The sequence below is a fragment of the Elgaria multicarinata genome, chromosome 10 (assembly GCF_023053635.1).
Source record: "Elgaria multicarinata webbii isolate HBS135686 ecotype San Diego chromosome 10, rElgMul1.1.pri, whole genome shotgun sequence".
Lineage (NCBI taxonomy): Eukaryota > Metazoa > Chordata > Lepidosauria > Squamata > Anguidae > Elgaria > Elgaria multicarinata.
In genome coordinates, this window is record NC_086180.1 from 32,940,020 (window position 1) to 32,962,513 (window position 22,494).

Genomic DNA, 22,494 nt, shown 5'->3' on the forward strand with positions numbered 1-22,494 from the left:
TGGAAATGAAACTGCTAAATCTATTGCAGGCACCAATTGTATATGACATCATTAATAATAAGGCCCAGTTCCCCACCCCAGTTTTGGGGTTTGAAAAGGATTTTTTGGCTTTAAAAAAACTTTACAGGTTTTATCTTTTTCACATCTGTGTTTATGGAACTATGGAAGAACATCAGTGAACCTATTATGTTATGTGTGGCATATTGTAAACTTAAATCTATTTGATAACTTGATTATGAACTGTCCATTCTAGTGAACTGATTGTCTGCCTTACTCAAAGACATATTTCATTGAACTAGGGGACTAGATCAGTCTCAGCCATTGACTTTGCATATACAACATTAATACAAAGATAAAATATGTAGTTTAAATAGTGCATTGGCTGTTGCACATCAGTTTATCAGTACATCGTTTCAGCACTACTTTCTCTCTTGCGCACCCACCAAACTGGTTTTTCTAAATCGGAATAGTAATTAGGGGTAATTACAGAAAACACAAAGCAATCCTGTGGCTTGGAGCTGAAGAAGGAAATGATTATGAAAATAATTATTAATTGAAAGCCAGCTTTTGGGAAAAGATACTGAAGGAAGAAGTGCTCTACTATATGCAAAAGACATGGCACCTACCCATCAACTTTATCTTTTATTTATATGCTGCTTTTCCACAGAATTGTGCCCAAAGCTCACAATATAACAAATGAAAAAGTACAAGATAGCAAACAGCAAAAATAAAACAGTATTAAAAAAATACAATAGAAACAATTACAAATCACCATAATGTTCACATACATTTGAATTTGTGGTAAATAACTGGCAAGGAGTCCAACTGCATGAAGATGAGGCATCCCAAACAGGCGGCCCCGTCCTGGTTTTTATTAAGAACTAAGTGGTTACATTTCTTGTTTACAAGTTATGATTGGTTGTTGCGTACAGCATGTTAATGCATGATTACCTCTTGCACAGAAGGTGCTGTTAGTGTGTGTTCAGCATGAATATACCATATAAGGGTTAAGGAAACGCGTGATCATGGTGCCTTCAAGATTGTATTCTGTGGCTCTTGCGTCAGCACATTCCTGGCATGGTGAGCCAGTGCCAAGATGTTCCTCAGCAAGGCCTATCTTGATAATGGTTGTCCTTGTGATCCAGCACATCTCAGCATGGTATGCCAATACTGAATGTGTGCCAGAGAGGGACAACAATAACCCCTACAGAATTGTCAGAAGGATGGCAAGTTTTTCCTTATTTGTCTAAAGTTGTTCACATTTAAAAAAGGAACTCATAGGACTGAGAAAATTAAAAACTGAAATACATTATCTTTTTTCTTTTCTTTTTGCAACAGTGAGGTTATACAATGAATGGGTTTGGACAGCATGATAACTCATGATGGGTTAATTGAGCCATGATGGCTTAATTAACCCTTCATGGGTAATTGTGTTATCCGGTGGGAGTTTTTTTTTTAACCCATGATGGCTTACTTGGCCAAAATAACCCACTAACAACTGGACTGCTGAATGGATTATTTAACCCATTGTGGGTTATCATGTTGTGGTCACCATGGGTTATTTTGGATGGCTACAGAGCTGTGGCAAGAGTGGTCAAAACTGCTCTGCTCTTTACAAACTTATCGTTTAGGAACACGTTATAGCAACCAAGCCAGCAGTGTAGAGGAGGCAAGGTATGAGGTTTGGTCCCAATCCTGCAAAACCCCAAGGTGTTACAGGCATCTCCTGCTTTTTGGTGCACCTCGGATTTTCACTGCTTTCAGAGTTAGGGCTCTGGATTTTCTAGGGCATTGGGTGATTTCTGCTCAGACCCAACAAGGTCCCACAGCTAAAAAAAAAAAAAAAGCTGGGGTGACCATATGGAAAGGAGGACAGTGCTCCTGTACCTTTAACAGTTGTATAGAAAAGGGAATTTCATCAGGTATCATTTGTTTGCATACAGCACCTGGTGAAATTCCCTCTTCATCATAACAGTTAAAGCTGCAGGAAACCTGTCCTCTTGTATCTGGTCAGCTTAAAATTGAATCAGCTTATAAATTGAATAAGGAGGATGTTTTATGGCTCAGAGGATTGATCTAGGTGGTCAAATTCCTTGCATGCTGAGGTGTTTTGGAAGTCTGTCCTTGTATGTCCAATTATAGGTTATTAAGACAATTTCAGTTTAATGTTCTGGGTTGTCCATCCTGAGTGCACGTCTCGATTCCAGGCTTTCTTGAAGCTCCATCACACATGGGAAAATACGCTTCCTACCGTTGCTTCTCCGCTCCTGGTTTCATTTCTCAGTTACTTCCTGTTTCAAAACAGGAAGTAAACAACGAGCAAGAGGCCCATTCAGTCAGATGTTCTAATCATGCTTCTGCACACAGCAGGATTGAGCAGCAACTTCCGGTTTTAAAAATATTTTGGACTTTCTGATGTTTTTCTTGTGGCGCAAGGAAGGCCAGAAGGGGCGGAAGGCGGACAACGTTATGTGAGAAATCCATGAGTGCCCAGTAACGAGTGTGCAATAAAACGCTCGTCAGATGGAGCCCTGGATATTGTAAGGGGGGAAAACACTCCCTCCCAACTTCAAGGGCTCCTGAAGTTGGGAGGGAGTGTTTTCCCCCCTTACAATATCCAGTGAGTAAAGATCATAAGAAGTGTCATGATGCATCACACCAAGGTCTAATTAGTCCAGCATTCTGTCTCAAATAATAGAAAGTGAGGTGCCTCTGGAAAGTCAGAAGTAGGACATGGCAGTGATGGCTATCTTTAGTTGCATGGTCTCTGCATTTGGTATTCAGGAATACACTGCTTCTGAATATCCTCCATTTAGTCACTTCAGTGAATAACCATTGACTGGTCTGTTTTCTGTGAATTTGTCTTTAAATAAGGAAATGGAATTTAAACTAATTGCTAACACCACATCATGTTAGTGAATGTTATCACTGCACAATTCTTCCTGTACGCTGCATAGTTATATGTTGAATATTTGCAACATGTTTTAAGTGCAAGGGAGGACAGGGCTCCTCTGAGTTATGTAGCTTTTTTCAGTGCACCTGTTGAAATTCCCTCTTCATGATAAAGAAAAAGATGTCCAGTTTGTCTTTACATGTTGTTTCCCTATCTAAACACAGGGAAAACTATGCTATAAAATGCCCTTTTACTGACTATTGATTTGCAATGTACTCTTAAAGGGTGAACTGGCATTGATATATTTTACTTTGAATATTTATGTGACAGACTGCAGTTTTAAGCACATTTAATTAGGAATAAGACTATTGAACATATTGGAACTAAGCATGCATTAGATTGTAAAGGAACTGCAACTTAGTTGTAGGATATGGTCAGAACAGAACCAATTCTTTATTTCTGCTTCTAGATACTTGCCTTTCAGTCTGATATGACTTCAGTATATCCAGTACCAAGCTTTTAAGGCAGAAATCTTAATATTATTTCTTTTTGTGTAGAGCTATTTGTAGTTACTCTCCAAAAGGCATTATGTTTTCACAAAAATACTATAGTTTAAAAATTACAAAATTATCATTTTGTTTTCTTGTGTTTCTCAATATTGGAACAGGCTTTAATTACAAACCTGATAGAAGCTTGTAATTATTTATTTATTTATTTATTTATTTAATTACATTTATATACCGCAAATGTAATGCCTTCATTTGCTTGTGTTTCATAAAAAATATTGCAGCAGAAAGGCATATTATAACAAATGGTTTAAATTAGTGATAAGTAGTTATTGAAAGACAAACTTCTCTAATAATCTCGGATGTATGTCCTCCAAACCTCTAGAGGGAGACAAAACAAGTATGCTTTTATCTGCATCTTTTATCCTTTTGATATGACATCTTGTCAGTCTCCCCTAGTTGGAGATGTGTAATGTACAAGGCCTTAGATAGGCCTTGATCTATTTTTGAAGGCCTGGAGCTTCCTGTCCACCTATGTATGTCTTTGTTCCTCTGGAATCCTCAGCACAAGCTGACTGTTTTCAGTTCCTTCAATATTTCTGGTTGTATAGTTACTGACACTCTATATGTTAGGTGGTTCTTTTGTCTCCCTGTCCCCCCAATCATATTATTTCGGAGGGATTTTCTGTTAGAAATCTCTTCTTCTGGCAATGCTGCCTTGTAGCACACTGCAGGCCTCAGCAGGTAAAATTACGTTCATATGTGTTTGCGATTCCTCCTTCAGATAATGCTTGTTCACTTAAAAATAGTCACTGGTAGTGAATTGATGTCTGTAGTCGGTTTATTTGGGAGAGATGATGGAAATACTTTAAAGTTAGTAATGAAAGTTAAATTTATAATTATAAATATATTGGGAAAATTGATGACAGTATAAAATAAATGCATAGTCATATAACTGGTTTTATGAAAATATTGATTGTGGCCAATTTTTAAGCCATATTTAATTTGAAGCTCTCTGGTTTCTTTAGAAAAATCTTCCATATATGGAGAGCAGCTATTATAAGGACATTAAAAAGTCAGTGCTATGGAAATTTAAGGATTAACTGATTTATTGTATTAACTTTAGTAATCAGCTAACTTCATCAGATCAGATGTATGAAAGTGGTAGATAGGAATATATAATCTTGTTGAGTTATGGGTTACTTTCCTTTGCTGTTAACTATTTAATGTGTCAAGGTATTTGTCATTGTTCTGGATAGCATTTAGGATGTTTCCAAGGGGGGCTCAGGGAACTTCCATAAAACCTAACAGTTTTTATATCTCTAAATGCAGTTCCATGAACTGATTTTGTAACTCATTTATGATTTCTTTACTCCTGGCCCACTTGGCTTCTCATTTAGGAGTGGAAATATTTATACCTTGCACTCTTCAATACTGCTAGGCTTGTAACTTACCTACAAGATTCCCACAAACCACTGACTAAAGGAGCTTTACCTACCATTTGGAAATTTAATTCTACACCACAAGCAAGCTTGCAATATTGCCTAGTTGATTTATTCCTTAGTACCACAATAAAACCTATCAGACACAAAGTAGAGAAGACAAGGTATATCACAATCTAGTCCCTGTCACTATTCTCCAAGATAGTTCTTTGTACTGAGATCAAGTCAAGTAAGATCAGGGACAGTTCTCTTAAAGCCACTGTTGTATCAAAATTGAATTGAATAGTATTGAACTTTTTAATGTGACGTTTTGCCATTGTATTTCTTGATTAGTTTCATATAGGGAGAGCATTCTTGTTAGCAACGTGCTGTTCAACATGGATATGAAGCCACTGGGAGAGATCATTGGGGGTTTGGGGTTGGGTGCCATCGGTATGCTAATGATACTCAGCTCTGTTTCTCCTTGTTGGTGTCAGCTGGGGTGGTGAAGGGGCTGGACCAGTGCCTGGACGCTGTAATGGGCTGGATGAGAGCTAATAAACTGAAGCTGAATCCTGATAAGATGGCAGCTCTGTGGATTGGTGGTTCCCAAGTCCGGGAATTACCTGTTCTTATGGGGGTTGCACTCCCTATGAAGGAGCAGGTGTGTAGCTTAGGAGTACTCCTAGTTCCATCCTTGTCACTGGGAGGCCCAGGTGGACTCCATGGCCCAGAGTACTTCAGCTGATCCGCTAGCTACGGCCTTTCCTGGACAGGGACAACCTAGCCACAGTTGTCCATGCTCTGGTAACTTCCCAACTAGATTACTGCAATGCACTCTATGTGGGGCTGCCCTTGAAGATGACTCAGAAGTTGCAGGTGGTGCAAAATGCAGCAGCTAGACTGCTCACCGGAACATCTTATAAAGACCATATAACACCTGTCTTTAAAGAATTACGTTGGCTGCCTATATGCTTCCAGTCGGAATTCAGGGTGTTAGCAATGATATTCAAAGCCCTAAATGGCTTGGGACCTTGGTACTTGAGGGAGCTCCTCTCTCTATATATGCCTGCCTGAAGTTTGAGATCTGTTGGAAGAGCCGTCCTCTTCATCCCACCAACACAAGACATACGTTATGGTGGGAGAGAGCTTTCTCTGTTATGGCACACCGCTTGTGGAATACCGTCCCCTTGGAGGCCCGACTGATGCTGAGAGTGGCTTCATTTCGGCACCAAGTTAAAACATGTCTTTTTATCAGAGCCTTCAATGGCTGAGAAAGGGTTGAGTTTGAACTGGAGGAGATCTGTGTGTGTTTGCTGTCGCTCTCCCTTTCCAAGCAGCTGCAAGCAACTTGTGCTCTTCCTTCAGGTACTTAAAGCGAAGCTACCAGAGGCACCTTGGCTGAGAGAGGGTTGGGTTTGAACTGGAGGAGAGCTGTGTGTGTTTGCTGTCACTGTCCATTCCCAAGCAACTGCAAGCAACTTGTGCTCTTCCCTCAGGTACTAAAAGTGAGGCTACAAGAGGTAGTGCCTTGGCGTTGCGCCAAGTGTGACACTAAGTGTGTACTTGGAGTCGCACAGGAGGTGGTATAATCTTCACGACTCTCTCAAGAAGGTGATCCTCACATCATTTCAAAATTAATTGTGGCACAAAGACTCTTCTTAAGGCATTTGAAGACTCCCCTATGGGACTTGGTCTCACTATTATTTTGTTTTTTTAAAGTGTGCTCCCTTTATGATCCTTTTTTCTCTTTTTAAAAGTTCTTTTAATGATCTATTTGTTCTTCCTCATATGAACTATTACCAGAACAATCTACTTCATTTGTACAGGCAAGCTAGCCCAGAATTTACAGCTCCGTGAATTAATCTAAAGTTTTTGTACTGCTTATATATTGATGGTTCTGCTTCTCATTTGCCTGGTTTTGAAATTGTGCAAGAAACACCCACTAGGTTTACTATTGACTCTATTGAGCTACTGAGCAGAGTAGTTCCTAGCAGATTTGGTGAATCCAAGCACTTTTTAATGAATGGATCAGTTGTACCTAGATGACCATGAGGTTTTATTTGATATTACTCTGTCCCCACCAGTTATTTAACAGGTACAGAGGAGTATCCCAAAGAATATTACCCTAATTTCTGAACTAAAAAAGAAGGTATGTCAAGTACAAAGCCTTCAAGAGCTAAACTCCCCATGGTTATACATAGTTTTAATTGATTTTATAATTGTTCTATTGCTATTAAAAAAATTCTTCTGGTTTTAATTTGTTAATGATTGAATACATTTTTAGCTGTGAAAATTATTTATGTTTATATTATTCTGATTTTATCTGTATGCCACATTGAGATCCCAGAGTTGATAGGGCGGGATACAAATGTTTTAATAAATAAATTAATAAATACATTTTATCAAGGGCTAAGAATGATCTTCTGAAACCCATTTTACAATCTTTTCCTGGTCACCCTACTGAATTCTTAATGACCCTATTACTTCAGAGCTCAGACAAGTCAATCACTGAGCAAGTGGCCACATTTTTTGAACTTGGCCATTTCTATTTGACTCTCTATGACTAATCGTCTTTTTAATAGCTAAATGTATGCTCAGTCCTTTTGTATTTAACTTATTTGGTGTGATGGAATGGTCTATTGACTGCAATAAAGATTTGCTGTTGTTGATTAGTTTTGTAGGCCTTGTGGTATTGATGTTCAATATATATGAAAAGAATGAGGGTAAATTGACTGTTATGGCAGATTCCCCCCCCCCCAAAAAAAAAACATTTGGCCTTTGTTAGGCAAAATTTCTTTTTTTAAAAAAAATATTTTTATTGCTTAACAATACACTAATGCAATACTACAGTAATCACAACAACACAAGAAAAAACAAACAAACATAACACATAAATTGAATAGCCTTATAACATTTCTAATTTAATATTTTTACATCATTGCATAACATAAAGTGCACCCCCCCCCACCCCAGGATCTACTCCTGTTTCCAAAATCTCATTGATTCTTCTGGAGGTGGTTTTCCACTCCCCTTAGATAATACATATTCTAGGAACTGATTCCAAATTCCCTCAAAATCATTCATTTTTGTTATCCCTTTTCTTACTTTTATATTACATGTCAATTTATCATTTATAGCAATATCCCAAATCTCTTTATACCAGTCCTCAACATCTCCTTGCACCTTCCAGTTCCTAGATATGATCAACCTTGCTGCTGTCAGCAAATTCGTTATCAGTTCTTTTGTTTCTTTATTACATTTTAAATCTCCATATAATGATAGCAATGCCACTGTAGGTGTCTCTTCAATCTCCATTCCCACTATATCATTTATCTCTTTAAACACCATTTTCCACAGTTTTTGAACAAATACACATTCCCACCACATATGTAAATACGTTCCTTTTTCTTTACATCCTCTCCAGCAATTTGCTGAATACAGCTTGTTTATTTTATTTAATCTTACTGGGGTTAGATACCACCTCCATAGAATCTTATAATAGTTCTCTTTTATCCTCACTGACATACTTCTCAACACTCTTTGTCTCCATATTCCCTCCCAACTCTGTTGCCCTATTTGTATCTTCAAATCCGTTTCCCACACCATCTTGCCCATGTTTTCTGACTCCCCCTTCCCAACCAATATTCTGTATATTTCACTCGTTAAACATTTTATCATTTTATTTTCTCCTTTCTCCATTTCTCTTTTTAAAATCATCTCCTCAAATTTCGTTAATTCTCTACACTCTCCATTATCCTTTAACCATTTCTTCGTCCGTTGCTCTAATTGAAAATAATTTAACCATGTTAAATTCTTCTCCTTTAATACCTCTTCTATTTCTTCTCAAGTTTTCAGACAATCATTGAATGCATGGGGGGAGGGGAGAATTGTGTTCTCACCTTTCCTCCTTCTGTACAGAACCAGTGTGTTGAACCTTCTCTATAAAGTGTACTTGTATGTGTGTAGGCTCTATAGAGAAGGTCAGAGGAATGTGTGGCGGTATGGAGTAGAGACAGCAGGTGAGATTCCACACATACCCTTCTTGTGTTCTGTAGCCATTTGGATAAGAATATACTGTAGTATGTTCTGACTTAACCACTTCTATCATCTTCTATTTTTTTGTCTGAAACTGAAGCCTGCACTGTGACTGTACATGAGATGCCCAAGAATACACATTCATTTCTGGTTGAAAAGAAAATAGTTAAATGGAGACTTGGAGTTCCTGGGTTGTTAGAATGAAGGTATACACCCACTGTTCAGTATGTGATTAACCCAAAATGCCTTATATAATTAGGCATCCTAGCTAATATATACTGTATTTGGAAACCTACATTGCTCTCTATGTAGCCAGGAATAAGTGACCCTTAAATTCTTACTTATGAAAAGTTCTGTGTAATTTGAAACTCTTAATAAGTAAAACTGGTGTCCTAAAATATATTGCCCTACCTATTTTATATCTCTTAACAGCAAACATGGCAGCAACAATATCATTTCACGTAGGACAATTTGAAATTCCTTCCTGACATCATAAAGGCTCTCAAGCATCATGTGACACCTTTGGCTAATCACCTTCCCTTGTCACTGAGGTAGTAGCATAACTGAAGCCTATTGGTTGGAACTCTTCAGAAATAGCTTTCTTGATTCAAACCACCACATTCTAACTGACATTCCAACACACACACAGAGGATTACTCAGCTGACTAAAGGAACTCAATAATTTAGCTAACTACCTGGTCAAACAGGTGTCTTTCTGGAGAAATATAAAGTGCTTTAATTGGCAAGCAGAAGGAAAGGAAAAAGTGTAGAAGACAAAATAAACAATTACTGCTGTGTATTGTACCTATAACTCTGTACATCTTATTGTCTCTGACAGGTCAGTTTGCTTCAGGGATGTTTCTATAGCACAGTCTTCATGGTTTGACTGTGATGTGGAGTCGCCAGACTTTAAGATGACTAATTAATTGCTAATTAGGATGTGAATATAGCTTTCCAGAAGTGGAAATCATATTAATTAAGCAGATAAAACACTGAGATTCCTGCCCTGCTTTGTCATCTCTTATGGTGTAACAACGTAGTAACTTAAAACCTCCTGGTAACATGACAAGAGAGACCTGAGGCTGTAAAGATTGTTGACCCGTCGGCACTACAGTGCTGCTAATTGGTTTGAAGAGCCTCTTTTTACCCATGGGTTTTCTTCATGCTGAAGAGAGTTAAACTGCTCAGGAAAGGGAGAAATGAACTGAACCAAGAACTGAGAAGATATGAGGTAATATCAATACGTTTAACAGTGTTTATACTTTTTCTATATATTGTCACATTTGGTTTAAACAACTAAGAGAGATTAATGTCATCATATATACAACTTGATCAATACTTCTATTGAGAATACAAGTAATGATCAGCATTCTTTACATGTATTCAGGGAGGCTTACATCCAGGGAAGTATGTAAAGGGTTGCAACTTGTGTTAGAGCATCATCAGATGAGCATTTTATCACACACTCGCTATTGCCCACTTACAGATGTTTGTGTGTCCTTTAGATGACTTCATCCGCCTCCTGCTCACCACCTGCGCTTTTCGCTTGTTTTTCTGTTGCAAAATAGACCCCTTTTAATCCCCGTTTGCCCAATAGCTGAGTGCAGTGTCGGCCTGGCCTGTTTTGAACAGTTGTAGAAGAATGGTTGTCTTTTACACAGCTGCTGGGCCATGCTGTCATAGGTATGTGTATGGTTTGTCAGGGACAAGCGGCACTGGATTTGGAAGTGTGTGTGCAACGGGATTGTGAATTGTGCCCTAAAAATGTGCATATTTTTCCTCCTACACTATAGAGTACTGCATTTGTGCCTCTTAGACTTTCCACTCCTCTGTAGCCATAAAAATCAAGGAACTTTGTATTTGAATTAAGCATTCTTTCAGGACTTGCCCACATCATGAGTTTACATTAGTTGAATGTTAAACCGAGGTAATCTGCTGTGTTTAGACTAAAACACCTGTAAATTGATGCAGGTGTCCTTGGACGTGTTTGCGTGAATTTTCTTACATCAGTTTGAACCGTCAGAGTTTACAGTAAAACATGTAAGGATGTGCACATTCAAATGAGCCCAGACCCCAGCCATTGTGGTTACAAGCTGGTGAGCTGGCCTGTTCTTTCACCCTCCATTCTTTTCCCTGTGCTAATTTGGCTTTTTGTTTTGTTTTGGGGGCTTGGGCAGTTATCAGACTTTTTTTTATTATTATTATTTTTATTAAATTTTTATTTTCTACAATACTTAAACATACACCATTACAATTAAAGAAAACAACATACTACATCAATGTTGATTAACATTAATATCATATCTATATAACATAATCAACTTAACATATAAGTGCACCCCCCACCTCGGGATCTCATTCCTGATTCCAAAATCTCATACTTTCTTCTGCTGGTGGTTTCCCACTTCTCTTAGAAAACACAAATATTAGGAACTGTTTCCAAATTCCTTCAAAATCATTTGTTTTAGCTATACCTCTTCTCAATTTAATATTACAAGTCAATTTATCATTAATAGCTATATCCCATACTTCTTTGTACCATTCTTCAATACAATAATCTCCTTGAATCTTCCAGTTCCTAGCTACAATCAATGTTGCTGCAGTCAGCAAATTCGTTATCAATTCCTTAATTTCTTTTTTACATTTTAAATCTTCAAATAGTGACAGTAATGCAACTTTTGGTGTTCGTTCTAGCTTCATTCCCACAATTTCTTCAATCTCCCAAAACACCATCTTCCACAATTTTTGTACATATTTGCATTCCCACCACATATGTAAATACGTTCCTTTTCCCCCACATCCTCTCCAACAATTTGCTGAATGCTGATTATTTATCTTATTTAATCTAACCGGGGTTAGGTACCACCTCCATATAATTTTAAAGTAATTCTCTTTCCTGAACCATTTTTCCTGAACTATCCATCGACCCTTTCTCCAACAATATTCTATATATTTCACTCATTAACCCTTTTGACGCTGTTCTTTTTCCTTTATCATTTTCTTTTTTAACTATTAATTCCTCAAATTTCGTCAACTCTCTACAATCTCCATTTTCTCTTACCCACTTTTTGGTCCACTGTTCTAATTGCCAATAATTTAACCAAGTTAATTTTTTATCTTTTAAAACCTCTTCCAAATCCTCTCTTGTACTCATTTCTCTTAACCAATCCCTTAATTTCATTTTATTTTTTTCTATTAAAAGTAAAAGTTTTCTATTCTTTTTAAACTCTACTCTTTAATTCCTCCAGGAAATTCTTTAGCATTATTACTGGTGATAAAGGGGAGCTGCACAAAAGCAACTCCCCTTTATATTTACTCCAAATTTCCCAGTGAAACCTCAAGAGCGGATTGCCTATACTTTCAGCCCATTTTTTCCCTCCTTCCCTAAAGAATACATTTTCCAACTTCATCTCAATATTACTTGTGGTTTTATCCTCCATCCAATCTAAATCTCCTACTCCTATAATTGCTTCCACAATATGTCTTAACCTATTAGCTACATAATATAGGTTAATATTTGGGAGACACAATCCTCCCTTTTTTTGACTTAAATACCATTTATTCTTATTTACCCTCACTTTCTTGTCCCCATTACAATAGTTGTTTATGATATTTTGCCAACTTTTTATCTCTAATTCTGAAAATTTTATTGGTAACATCCTGAGCACAAAGTTAATCTTTGCTAAAATCTTCATTTTTTTTTTATTAATGCTATTCTTCCAAACCAGGATAAATTTAATCTTTTATATTTTTCCAATTTTACTAAAATCTCTTTTTTTAAGCTATTTAAATTCTCCTTCTCTAAACTCTCTAAATTTTTTGTAATTTTAATTCCCAAATATCTAATCTGTTCTTTGACTCTCATTTCTATTCCCTTTCCTTCCCATTCCTTCTCTTCCTTTTTAGTATAATTAAATAACATCATCTCTGATTTGGACCAATTTATTCTTAACCCAGTAATTTCCTCAAATTCTCTCAGTTGCTGTTTAATTCTTTCCATCTATCTTATTGGATTTTTAATAGCAGAGTATCATCCGCAAACATATTCAATTTTATTTTTTTAATACCACCTATTCCTTCTATCTCCCCATCATCTCTTATTGCATTCACCAATAATTCCATAACTATTACAAACAGGACAGGCGAGAGTGGACATCCTTGTCTTGTCCCTCTGGCTAGTCGTATCTTATTTGTAACTCTGTCATTCACTACCACTACGGCTGTATTTTGAGAGTATAACTGTTCTACTGTAGTTTTAAATTTATTTCCAAATCCCATTTTATTTAAAACCATCTTTAATGCCTGCCAGCTCATACAATCGAAAGCTTTAAAGCTATCCAGTGCCAAAATTCCTGCTTTAATCTTAGTTTTTTATCACCTGTATTACATTTAAAACTCTTCCCACTAAATTGTGCATTTGTCTACCTGCTACAAATCCACATTGGTCTTCCCCTATATATTCAGCTATAAATTTATTTAACTGTTTTGCTAAAATAGTTGAGAAAAATTTTGCATCTTGATTTATTAGTGAAATAGGTCTATATGAATCAGGGACAGTCAAATCCTTATCTGGTTTTGGAATTAAAATTATCAATTAATGTTCCCATGATTTTTTTGTGAACCGCCCAGAGAGCTCCGGCTATTGGGCGGTATAGAAATGTAATAAATAAATAAATAAATAAATAAATGATTCTGGTGTCCTCTCTCCTTCCAATATGGCATTATACAACTTCAATAATCTCGGTACTAAAAACGTTTTAAAAACTTTATAATATTCCGGTCCTAAACCGTCTATCCCAGGTGATTTACCCACTTTCAAATTCTCAATTACCTCTTCAATTTCTCTTTGCGTTATTACCTTCTCCATTAACTCTTTATGTTCTATTTTTATTCCCTTCTTTATATACTTTTCTATATAAACTTCCAACTTCTTTTTTTGAGTATCCTTTTCCTTATATAGTTCTTGATAAAATTCTTGAATTTTTTTTATTTTACCCTTCATTATATGGCAATAATTCCCTTGCTTATCTTTCAATATTCCTATCCCATTCCTAGCTTTTTCCTTTTGTGTGAGTCTGGCTAGCAATCTAGAATTTTTATTGCTATTTTCAAAGTACTCCCTTTTCATATAAATCAAATTTTTCTGAACTTGCTCTAAATTTATGTTCTCTAATTTCTTTGCTTGTATTTCTATTAATTTATGTTTATTTTTAAATTGCCAATAAACTTTCTCCAAATTCTTAATCTCTTCCTCCAACTTTTCCTGCGCTGGAAGCTGTTGCCTCCTTAAATTACACATTTCTCTAATACAAATCCCTCTTGCTACCGCCTCCATGGTATCCCAAACAACTGCCCTTGCCGTTCCTCCCTTTTCATTAATTTCCCAAGTCTCTGACAGTTCCCTCTGCATTTTTTCTACCACTTTGTTATATTTCAATATTTTTGTATTCATTTTCCACCTAAACGCTTCTTTATAGTTCTTCCTAACTGTAAACGCTAAACTTAGCAATGCGTGATCTGTTACCTTAATTACCCCTGTTTCCATTTTACAGACCTTAGTTGCAAACTCTTTTGGAACAAAAATATAATCCATCCTGGAATATGTATGATGAACTGGAGAGTAATATGAGAACCCAGGATTCGCCCCACTAAGTAAACACCAACAATCCACAAAGTCTTTTTCTTTTACCAATTTATTCAATATAGTAATATTATTTCTCTTTTCAGCACTAGTGGGGTTTGACCTGTCCAATCTATTATCCATAACCATATTAAAATCCCCAGCTAAAATAACATATCCCTCCTTAAACTCTTCTATTTCTTTAAATAATTCTATATAAAACTCTCTATGTCTCTCATTAGGGGCATAAACATTAACTAATGTATACACTTTGCCTTTAATTTGACCCTTTATCATAAGATATCTACCATTATCATCCTTTTTTATAGTGTCTAATATAAATACACTTCTTTTTGAAATCAATATAGCCACTCCATTTTTTTTTAAGTCCCCAGTGACTTTTCATAATAAACTGACCATTTTATGCGTATTTCATTTACCCCATCCATTCCCTGGTGTGTTTCTTGCAGAAGGATAATATCAGATCCTTCTCTATTTAACATTTGTTCAATTCTCCTCCTTTTCACGACTGCCCCCAGACCTTTAACATTAAGCGTTGATATTTTTATTTTCTTATCCATATTCAGCCTTTTGATGATCCTTCCGATCCCATGTGTTCTGCAACTCAAATTCACATACATAAAAACGCAAAAAACATGAAAACCCCTTCAAATCCCTCCCTCCCACCCAACCATACCTCCCCCCCACCCCACCCCCACCTCTCTCCCCCCCCAAATCCCCGTAAGTCTATCACTCCGGCTGTTGTCTACCCTTAGAGGAGGGGGGAGAGGCAGTCCTCAGCCTGTCCGGTAAGCCCTCTATGTTTTTTTTAAAAAAATATACTATTATCTCATTATCAATTTATCAAGAATATCACATCCCAGATGCTTCAGCTTCCCTTCCCTTCCCACCTGCTTTTTTTAAACTTGCGCCATCATGCAAACCCAAACTCTTCAGCAACTCCTTGCCCTGATCCAAGGAGGTTACTCTGTATTGCTTCCCTTCATGTGTAAACCTTAAAAAAAACAGGGTAGCCCCAGGCATACTTTATTACATTCTTCGTTAATGTTTCAGTTATTCGTTTGACACTGCGTCTCCATTTGAGTGTTTGCTGACAAAGATCGTTGTAAATTTGCACTGAAGTGCCTTGAAATTGTATCAGAGCCAAAGACCTCAATTTCTTCATAACTTGCTCTTTTTCGTAGTAGTTGCCAAATTTCATCAGGATGTCTTTAGTTGCTCCTCTGTGGTTTGATCCTCGCACCCTATGAATCCTGTCCACATCACAGTCCTTTATTTCCAGATCAGGCATCATTTCTTTAAACCACCGCAAAATTACTTTTCTCAAGTCCTCTCCTGATATTTCAGCAAAATTCTTAATTCGTAGTGTAAATCGTCGATTCTGGTCTTCTAATTGGATCAGCCTTTTCTCTTGATCCTCAAACTGTATGTTAAAGCTTTTTTCAAAGACATCCTGACGTTTCTCCAGTAAATTTACTCCTGCTTCTAGTGTCTTTATGCTCTTGTCATTCTGAGCAATCTTGCCAGCTAACACATCCATTCTTTTCTCTGCCTTTTCCGCATGTTCATCCATTTTTTTAAAGAGTGGCGTTGTTTGCTAATATGAAGCTCCTAATTTCATCCATAGTAGCTGGCTCCTTGCCAGCTTTTGTCGCCATCTTGTCTCCGCTTTCGCTATCTATGTCTTCTTCCGAGGACACAGACACTTTCTCAAGGCGACCAAGATTATGATTGGTAGCTTTTTCTACTTTTTTTTTTTTTTGGTTTTCTAATGTTCAGAATAGGGCATAAATCAGTTGCTTAATGTTCCGGGTAACAATCAAAACAATTTCTCATTCCATCCAAGTAAACAACTTCTCTCTCTCACTGCTTACTGATGGTTAAATTTATTACCAATTGCTTGCTCCACACAGATAAGGAGTGATATATCACAGCAATTTAACTCAACTGTCGCTGGAAGAGGTCCAACAATAACAAATTCTTTACTTTCGCTTTTCGCTCCGACAAACTGATTTGCTGAGCCCACAGGCCGCGCTGTTTTCCCCACTCCATATACAGACTATGCTTTCAAAAAAGCCATCATCACCATCAGTTAAAAGTCATAAACATTTTCATTGATGTTCGTTAGAGATTCATGCCCATTTAATTGAGATAATTGAATTTTCGGCTTCCCAGTCCGGGAACCTCACAAGAAAGTTTACCAGTACATGGCCGTCAGGCTGCGCCCCACCGGCAGTTATCAGACTAACACATTTGCCTTACTGATGTTTATTCCCCACTCTTCATCTAAGGAGTTTCCAGACTGGCTAACAATTTAAACAATCACCATCACATTAAAAAAAATATAATAGCAGCAGATGTGAAAACCACTTAAAACCCTAAGCCAGTAAGATAAAACCAAGTATTATCAGTCCTGGGCCAATAAAAGTTCCCTGCCTGGCAACGAAAATATATCAAGATTGGTGTTGCTAGGGAGTAAATTCTAATTAATGGCACTCCCGCCGAAAAGGCCTTGTGACCGAACTGAATTGTGAGTTAAAAGTTTCTTCACAGGCCCCCATTAGGGTGGCCACCCACCTTACCTCAGGTAGCAGTGGAGCTGAAGGAGGGCTTCTGAAGATGATCTCGGAGTAGGTAGCTTCATATGGGACTAAGCAGCGAGACATTCCTTGTACTTGCATTTTTCTCTATATATCTCAACCTTTCATAACCTGATGCCCTCCAGATGTTTTGGGTTACAACTCCTAGCATTCCTGATAATTGGCCATGCTTGCTTGGGCTGATGGGAATTGATCTACAAAACATTTGGAGGGCACCAGGTTGGGGAAGGCTGTTGTAGTGTTTTGCATATTACACAATTTCTTAAGACTTGAATATTTAAAAGAAAAACCTACGGTCTTTGGAGATGGCAGACAAGCAATACATATAGGGTTGGGATGAGAATACAAGAGAACAGCCATTTTGACTTAGAATAGCCTGTTTCCTCATAATTTGTCTCCTGTTAGAGCAGATGCCCAGAAATAAAAAGAATGCAAGTCCTGCAAACAGCACTGCAGCAGGTGACCTAGTGCCCTCCAGAAGTTCTGGACTATAACTCCCATAATCCCTGGCCATTGGACATGGTGGCTGGGCCTGATGGGAATTACTGTCAGAAACATCTGGAGGGCATCCAGTTGCCAACATCATACAGTGTTGGCAAACAGTGTTTTGTATCTCTATAAATAACTAAAAATAAACAAACTTGTGATAGAATAACAATTACTTGATTTAATGCATGTAAAATGCATACATATTCCAGTTCTAAGTGATTCTCTATATGGTTTGAGAGATTTCTAGAATTGTTCAAAGAAGAGGGAAAGTTTCTGTAACTTCAAGGTCTCAGCAAGGTCTCAGCAAGATCATTTTTAATCTATAAACATCTGTTGTGCCTTTTGTTTGTTTTGTTTTAATAGGCTATTACACTTTGCAGCCCTTCCCTGCAGAGGCATTAGTTCTTTCTTTTATGTGAGTGATTAACATGAGGTTAAAGTTTAACTACTTGACTCTTACACTACTCAATTTCCATTATGCAAACTAACAGTGTTTGTACTACTCTAAATGTGTATTTATACGTATAATCCCAAGTTTTGCTTTAGATTTATTTGACTAATGATAAAGGCTTTTGCCACTTCTCAGAACTTTCTAATAGTTCAAAGTGCATTGTTTTGGGACACTGTGTGCTTATTTTAATGTAGAGTACATTGCAGAATAATGTATACTAGGGTGACCATATGAAAAGGAGGACAGGGCTCCTGTATCTTTAACAGTTGCATAGAAAACGGAATTTCAGCAGGTGCCATTTGTATATATAGAGAACCTGGTGAAATTCCCTCTTCATTACAACAGTTAAAGTGCAGGAGCTATGTCCCTCCTGAAACAGAGGAGGGACATTGTGCTGCTGTCCCTCCTGAAACAGAGGCACCCACCAAGAGCAGCCTGAAAACAAAACTGCTCTGAAGGCTGCCAAAATTCATGGGGGATAAACAAACCAGAAATATGGAAAGCAAACTTATAATGTATACAATTTTATCAATACATTGAAAGTTCTCTTTCAAACTTTATAAACAGTGAAACATTTAAACTGTGAAAGTAAAACTTGAACTTTCTTAGCTGGAAAATACTGACAGGGCATAAATTTCAAAGTACACGATAGAAGGAAGGCATCAGTGGCATGGAGAAAATAAGATATGTCTGTACTACAGACATAATTATTCCTGACCCCAGTTTACTCTTGGAAGTGGGAAGGGTCAGCATTCTGTTTTTCTATGAACTTTGTGTTCACACACTGCAGCAGCAGCTGTGAATAATTTCCTTCTCCCATAGAGATGAATACAAGCTCACAGTTCTGTAAATGCTTAGGTACTTTTTATTGATTTATGTGAATTATCCACATTTCTGCAATTCCAGATGTTACTTTTTCAAGGTTGCCCTAAGTTGAGCATCCTCTTGTAGGAGAAATAATTTTTGAGAATAAACTTAATTAAGCAGTCCTTGTTATCTTGAAAGGCTCCTATTTTCTTACTATATCTGGGTCCATAAAAATGTGTTTTTTCTGATACTGACAAGGACTACGTCAACACTTAACACAATTACTTTATAAATAAATGCTCACAGACTATTTTAAACAATTATTATAAATAAGCAAGACAACTATAGAAAGAAATTGATTCCCTGGTATTTGTAGATGAAGGTTACAATAGGAAAAGAAACAAGACAATGCACAATGCATACATTACCTATATTGATTTTTGCCAGCAGTGATTACTCCCTGCCAGGAGCAACCCCACCCAGTATCTTTCCTTTACTTTTATAGTTTTACTCTTGAACATGATATATGATATGATTGCTTACCGTACTCTGATTGGATCATGTCCTATTAATTCTACCTCTTCATATTTATTCATATTTAATGATTTGTTTTTACTTGTACAGTTGTGTAGAAATTTCCCAACTTGTCCTTTATGGTTTTGTCTTGTCTGGGACATGAACCTTATTGAGCAAGAATGTGAATTGTGGTATGCTAATCGTCCACAAATGAGGTATGCTAATCGTCCAATTAGCATACCTCATAGGTCTCTAATGTGCTCAGAGGGCAGTGATAATAGCTATCTCCTCAGTATGATCTTTGGAGTAGAAAAAGGGAGACCCAATGTGTCATGGCGATTTTCTTCACTCAGCATGCAGGGAGAAGAGCCTTGGAACAGAGAGTAAGAGGCTTGGAATCACCTTGTCTGTTCTGAGGTCTTTATCATTCCATGTAAGCAGATATATTGCTGTCACTTCCTTGGACTAGAGGCTTCCAGTTATAGGAGATGGATGTGATTCTGGAATGGGCCTGAAACTTGCTGGAAAGCAGCAGGTCTTGGGTCTTCCCTGGAAATGTGTCTACCACAATTCGTTGGATTCTGTTAAGCCAGAATCTTTCCCATCTCTTGTCTAGGATTCGTTGTTTATGTGATAAAGTAAAGTTGCCAGGTGACTGGAAAAGAATGCCCTGGACTGTTCCTCTGCCATTAATGATGGTTAAATATTGAGAAACAAACAGGTGAAGCTTCTCACACTAAGGCAATGAACATCACCACCTTCTAATGTCTGTTTGTCTAGATGGAAAAGGCACAGCTACAGTGGCCACTGAAAAACCAGCAAGTCTAGACAAAACTGCAATTATACTTTAAACACAATCAGGTAGTATAGATGCTATTTACTGATACGCCTAGATCCTAAAGCATGCCTATTTTATATATAAATGCTCCCTAATTCGGGAACAAATTTCCAGTATGTTTTAAAAAAAACAAAACTGGAAGACATATGGATTTAGATTAGACTTTTCCTGTAATTTTCTTTTTGTGCAACGATTTTGTTGTTCTTCAAACATATAACACCATGTCTGCGTGAAGTGCTAGGATCCAGAAAAAGCATTACTATTGTAATCGAGTGCTGTCCTGTGGCCAGGAAGGGACCAGAATAAGGGAAGAACTGCTCAATGTTGCCTGTGTAATTCAGCTAGGCAGATACTTATTTCTGGAATTGCTTTTATAACCACTTGGGACAGCACAATGGTAGAATTTTAAATGTCAGACAAGTCACATTGTTATTGGGTAGTTTTTTTTAATGATTAATGGTATTTAGGATGTGTTGAAATAATATTTTTGTTTGTCATTTCAGCTATGAAGTCTTACATTCCATTTTTCATTCTTCTGTGGAATGCTGTCGGAATTTCAAGGGCTGCCAAAATTGTTATTGTGCCGCCAATCATGTTTGAAAGCCATCTGTATATTTTCAAGACCCTGGCCTCAGCTTTGCATGAACAAGGCCACCAGACAGTTTTTCTCCTGTCTGAGGGTAGAGAAATCCCTCCATCTAATCACTATAAACTGCAACGTTACCCAGGGATCTTTAATAGCACCACCTCAGATGAGTTTCTTCAATCCAAAATGAGGAGTATCTTTTCTGGGAGGCTTACAGTCCTGGAACTGTTTGACATTCTGGATCACTATTCCAAGAACTGTGACATGATTGTGGGCAACAAGAAGCTCCTGCATACCCTGAAACAGGAAAAATTTGACCTGCTACTAGTGGATCCAAATGAGATGTGTGGATTTGTTATCGCTCATCTTTTAGGGATCAAATATGCTGTTTTTTCCACTGGCCTTTGGTATCCAGCAGAAGTCGGAGCTCCAGCACCTTTATCATATGTTCCAGAATTTAATTCGCTTCTCACAGATCATATGACTTTGCTAGAGAGGCTAAAGAATACTATCGTTTATCTGTTTTCAAGAATTGGGGTCAGCTTTTTGGTTCTGCCAAAATATGAAAGGATAATGCAGAAGTACAATGTAGAGCCAGCAAGGTCCATGTATGAATTGGTTCATGAATCCAGCTTCTGGATGCTGTGTACTGATGTAGCGCTAGAGTTTCCAAGACCCACGCTACCAAATGTTGTTTATGTGGGAGGAATCCTTACCAAACCAGCCAGTCCTCTACCAGAAGTAAGGTTTGCTGAATTTTATTTTTATGTATAATTTTGTACTATTTAGAGTTTTTAATTCAATTTTTAAACTTCTGTGATTGTACCAATACATTTTTACAGCTTTATTTCCAAGCTCATGCTGCTGGTGGTGTAATTCATTATATGGGTTTTTATGTTCATCCAACTAAAGAATTGTTTCAGTGGTTAAAAACGAGCCTTGAGACAAAATTCTAACTAGATAGCTTTATTAACTCAGTGAATTAAATATGATACGTTAAGGATTAGTGCCTAGTCCTAAACACAGTTAAACAGCAGAAACAACCCAAACTCCTCATGAATGAGTAGCAAGGCTTTGTTTTATTTATTTAATTTTTAATGCAGTGAGTGACGGAAACATATTTTATTGATTTATCTATTTATCTGAATCGTCCAATAGCTGAAGCACTCCGTGGGGTTCACAACAATTAAAAACATAAAATACAATATGATAAAATACAATATAAAAGTTTAAAACTACCATATAAAATAAAAGAGCCAAATACAACCTACCAGCAGTGCAAAGATTTAAAATACAGTAACAGATTTAAGACGAGAAACTGAAAAACTGAAAACACAGGCCCAGTTCTAGATCCAGTAATATAATGGGACAAGGCCAGCATCTCTAACAGTGAGGAGAAGACATGTTACTGTGTAGTCCAAAGGGCCATATTGGACATTCATAACTACTTCTGTTTTTATTACAAGCATGCACTTTGGTGACCATATGAAAAGGAGGACAGGGCTCCTGTATGACAGTTGCATAGAAAAGGGAATTTCAGCAGGTGTCATTTGTATGCATGAAGCACCTGGTGGAATTCGCTCTTCATCACAACACTTAAAGCTGTAGGAGCTATATTAGAGTGACCAGATACAAAAGGGGGCAGGACTTCTGCAGCTTTAAATATTATGATGAAGAGGGAATTTCACCAGGTGCTGCATGCATGACA

General features: G+C 37.3%; 1 protein-coding gene across 9 annotated transcripts in view; it reads left to right on the plus strand.

The window, feature by feature from the left end:
- The window catches only part of UGT8 (UDP glycosyltransferase 8), a 59,513-nt gene that overhangs the window by 14,150 nt on the left and 22,869 nt on the right, over window positions 1-22,494 (plus strand). For 8 of the 9 annotated variants that reach the window (XM_063135317.1, XM_063135316.1, XM_063135318.1 and 5 more), the window contains one exon: window positions 20,704-21,527. In XM_063135317.1, coding sequence (XP_062991387.1) covers window positions 20,706-21,527 — 822 coding nt within the window. In that variant the 5' untranslated portion in view covers window positions 20,704-20,705. Of the gene's footprint in view, window positions 1-6,235; window positions 6,320-20,703; window positions 21,528-22,494 lie in introns of those variants that run through there. The other variant, XM_063135320.1, reaches the window with a different exon arrangement.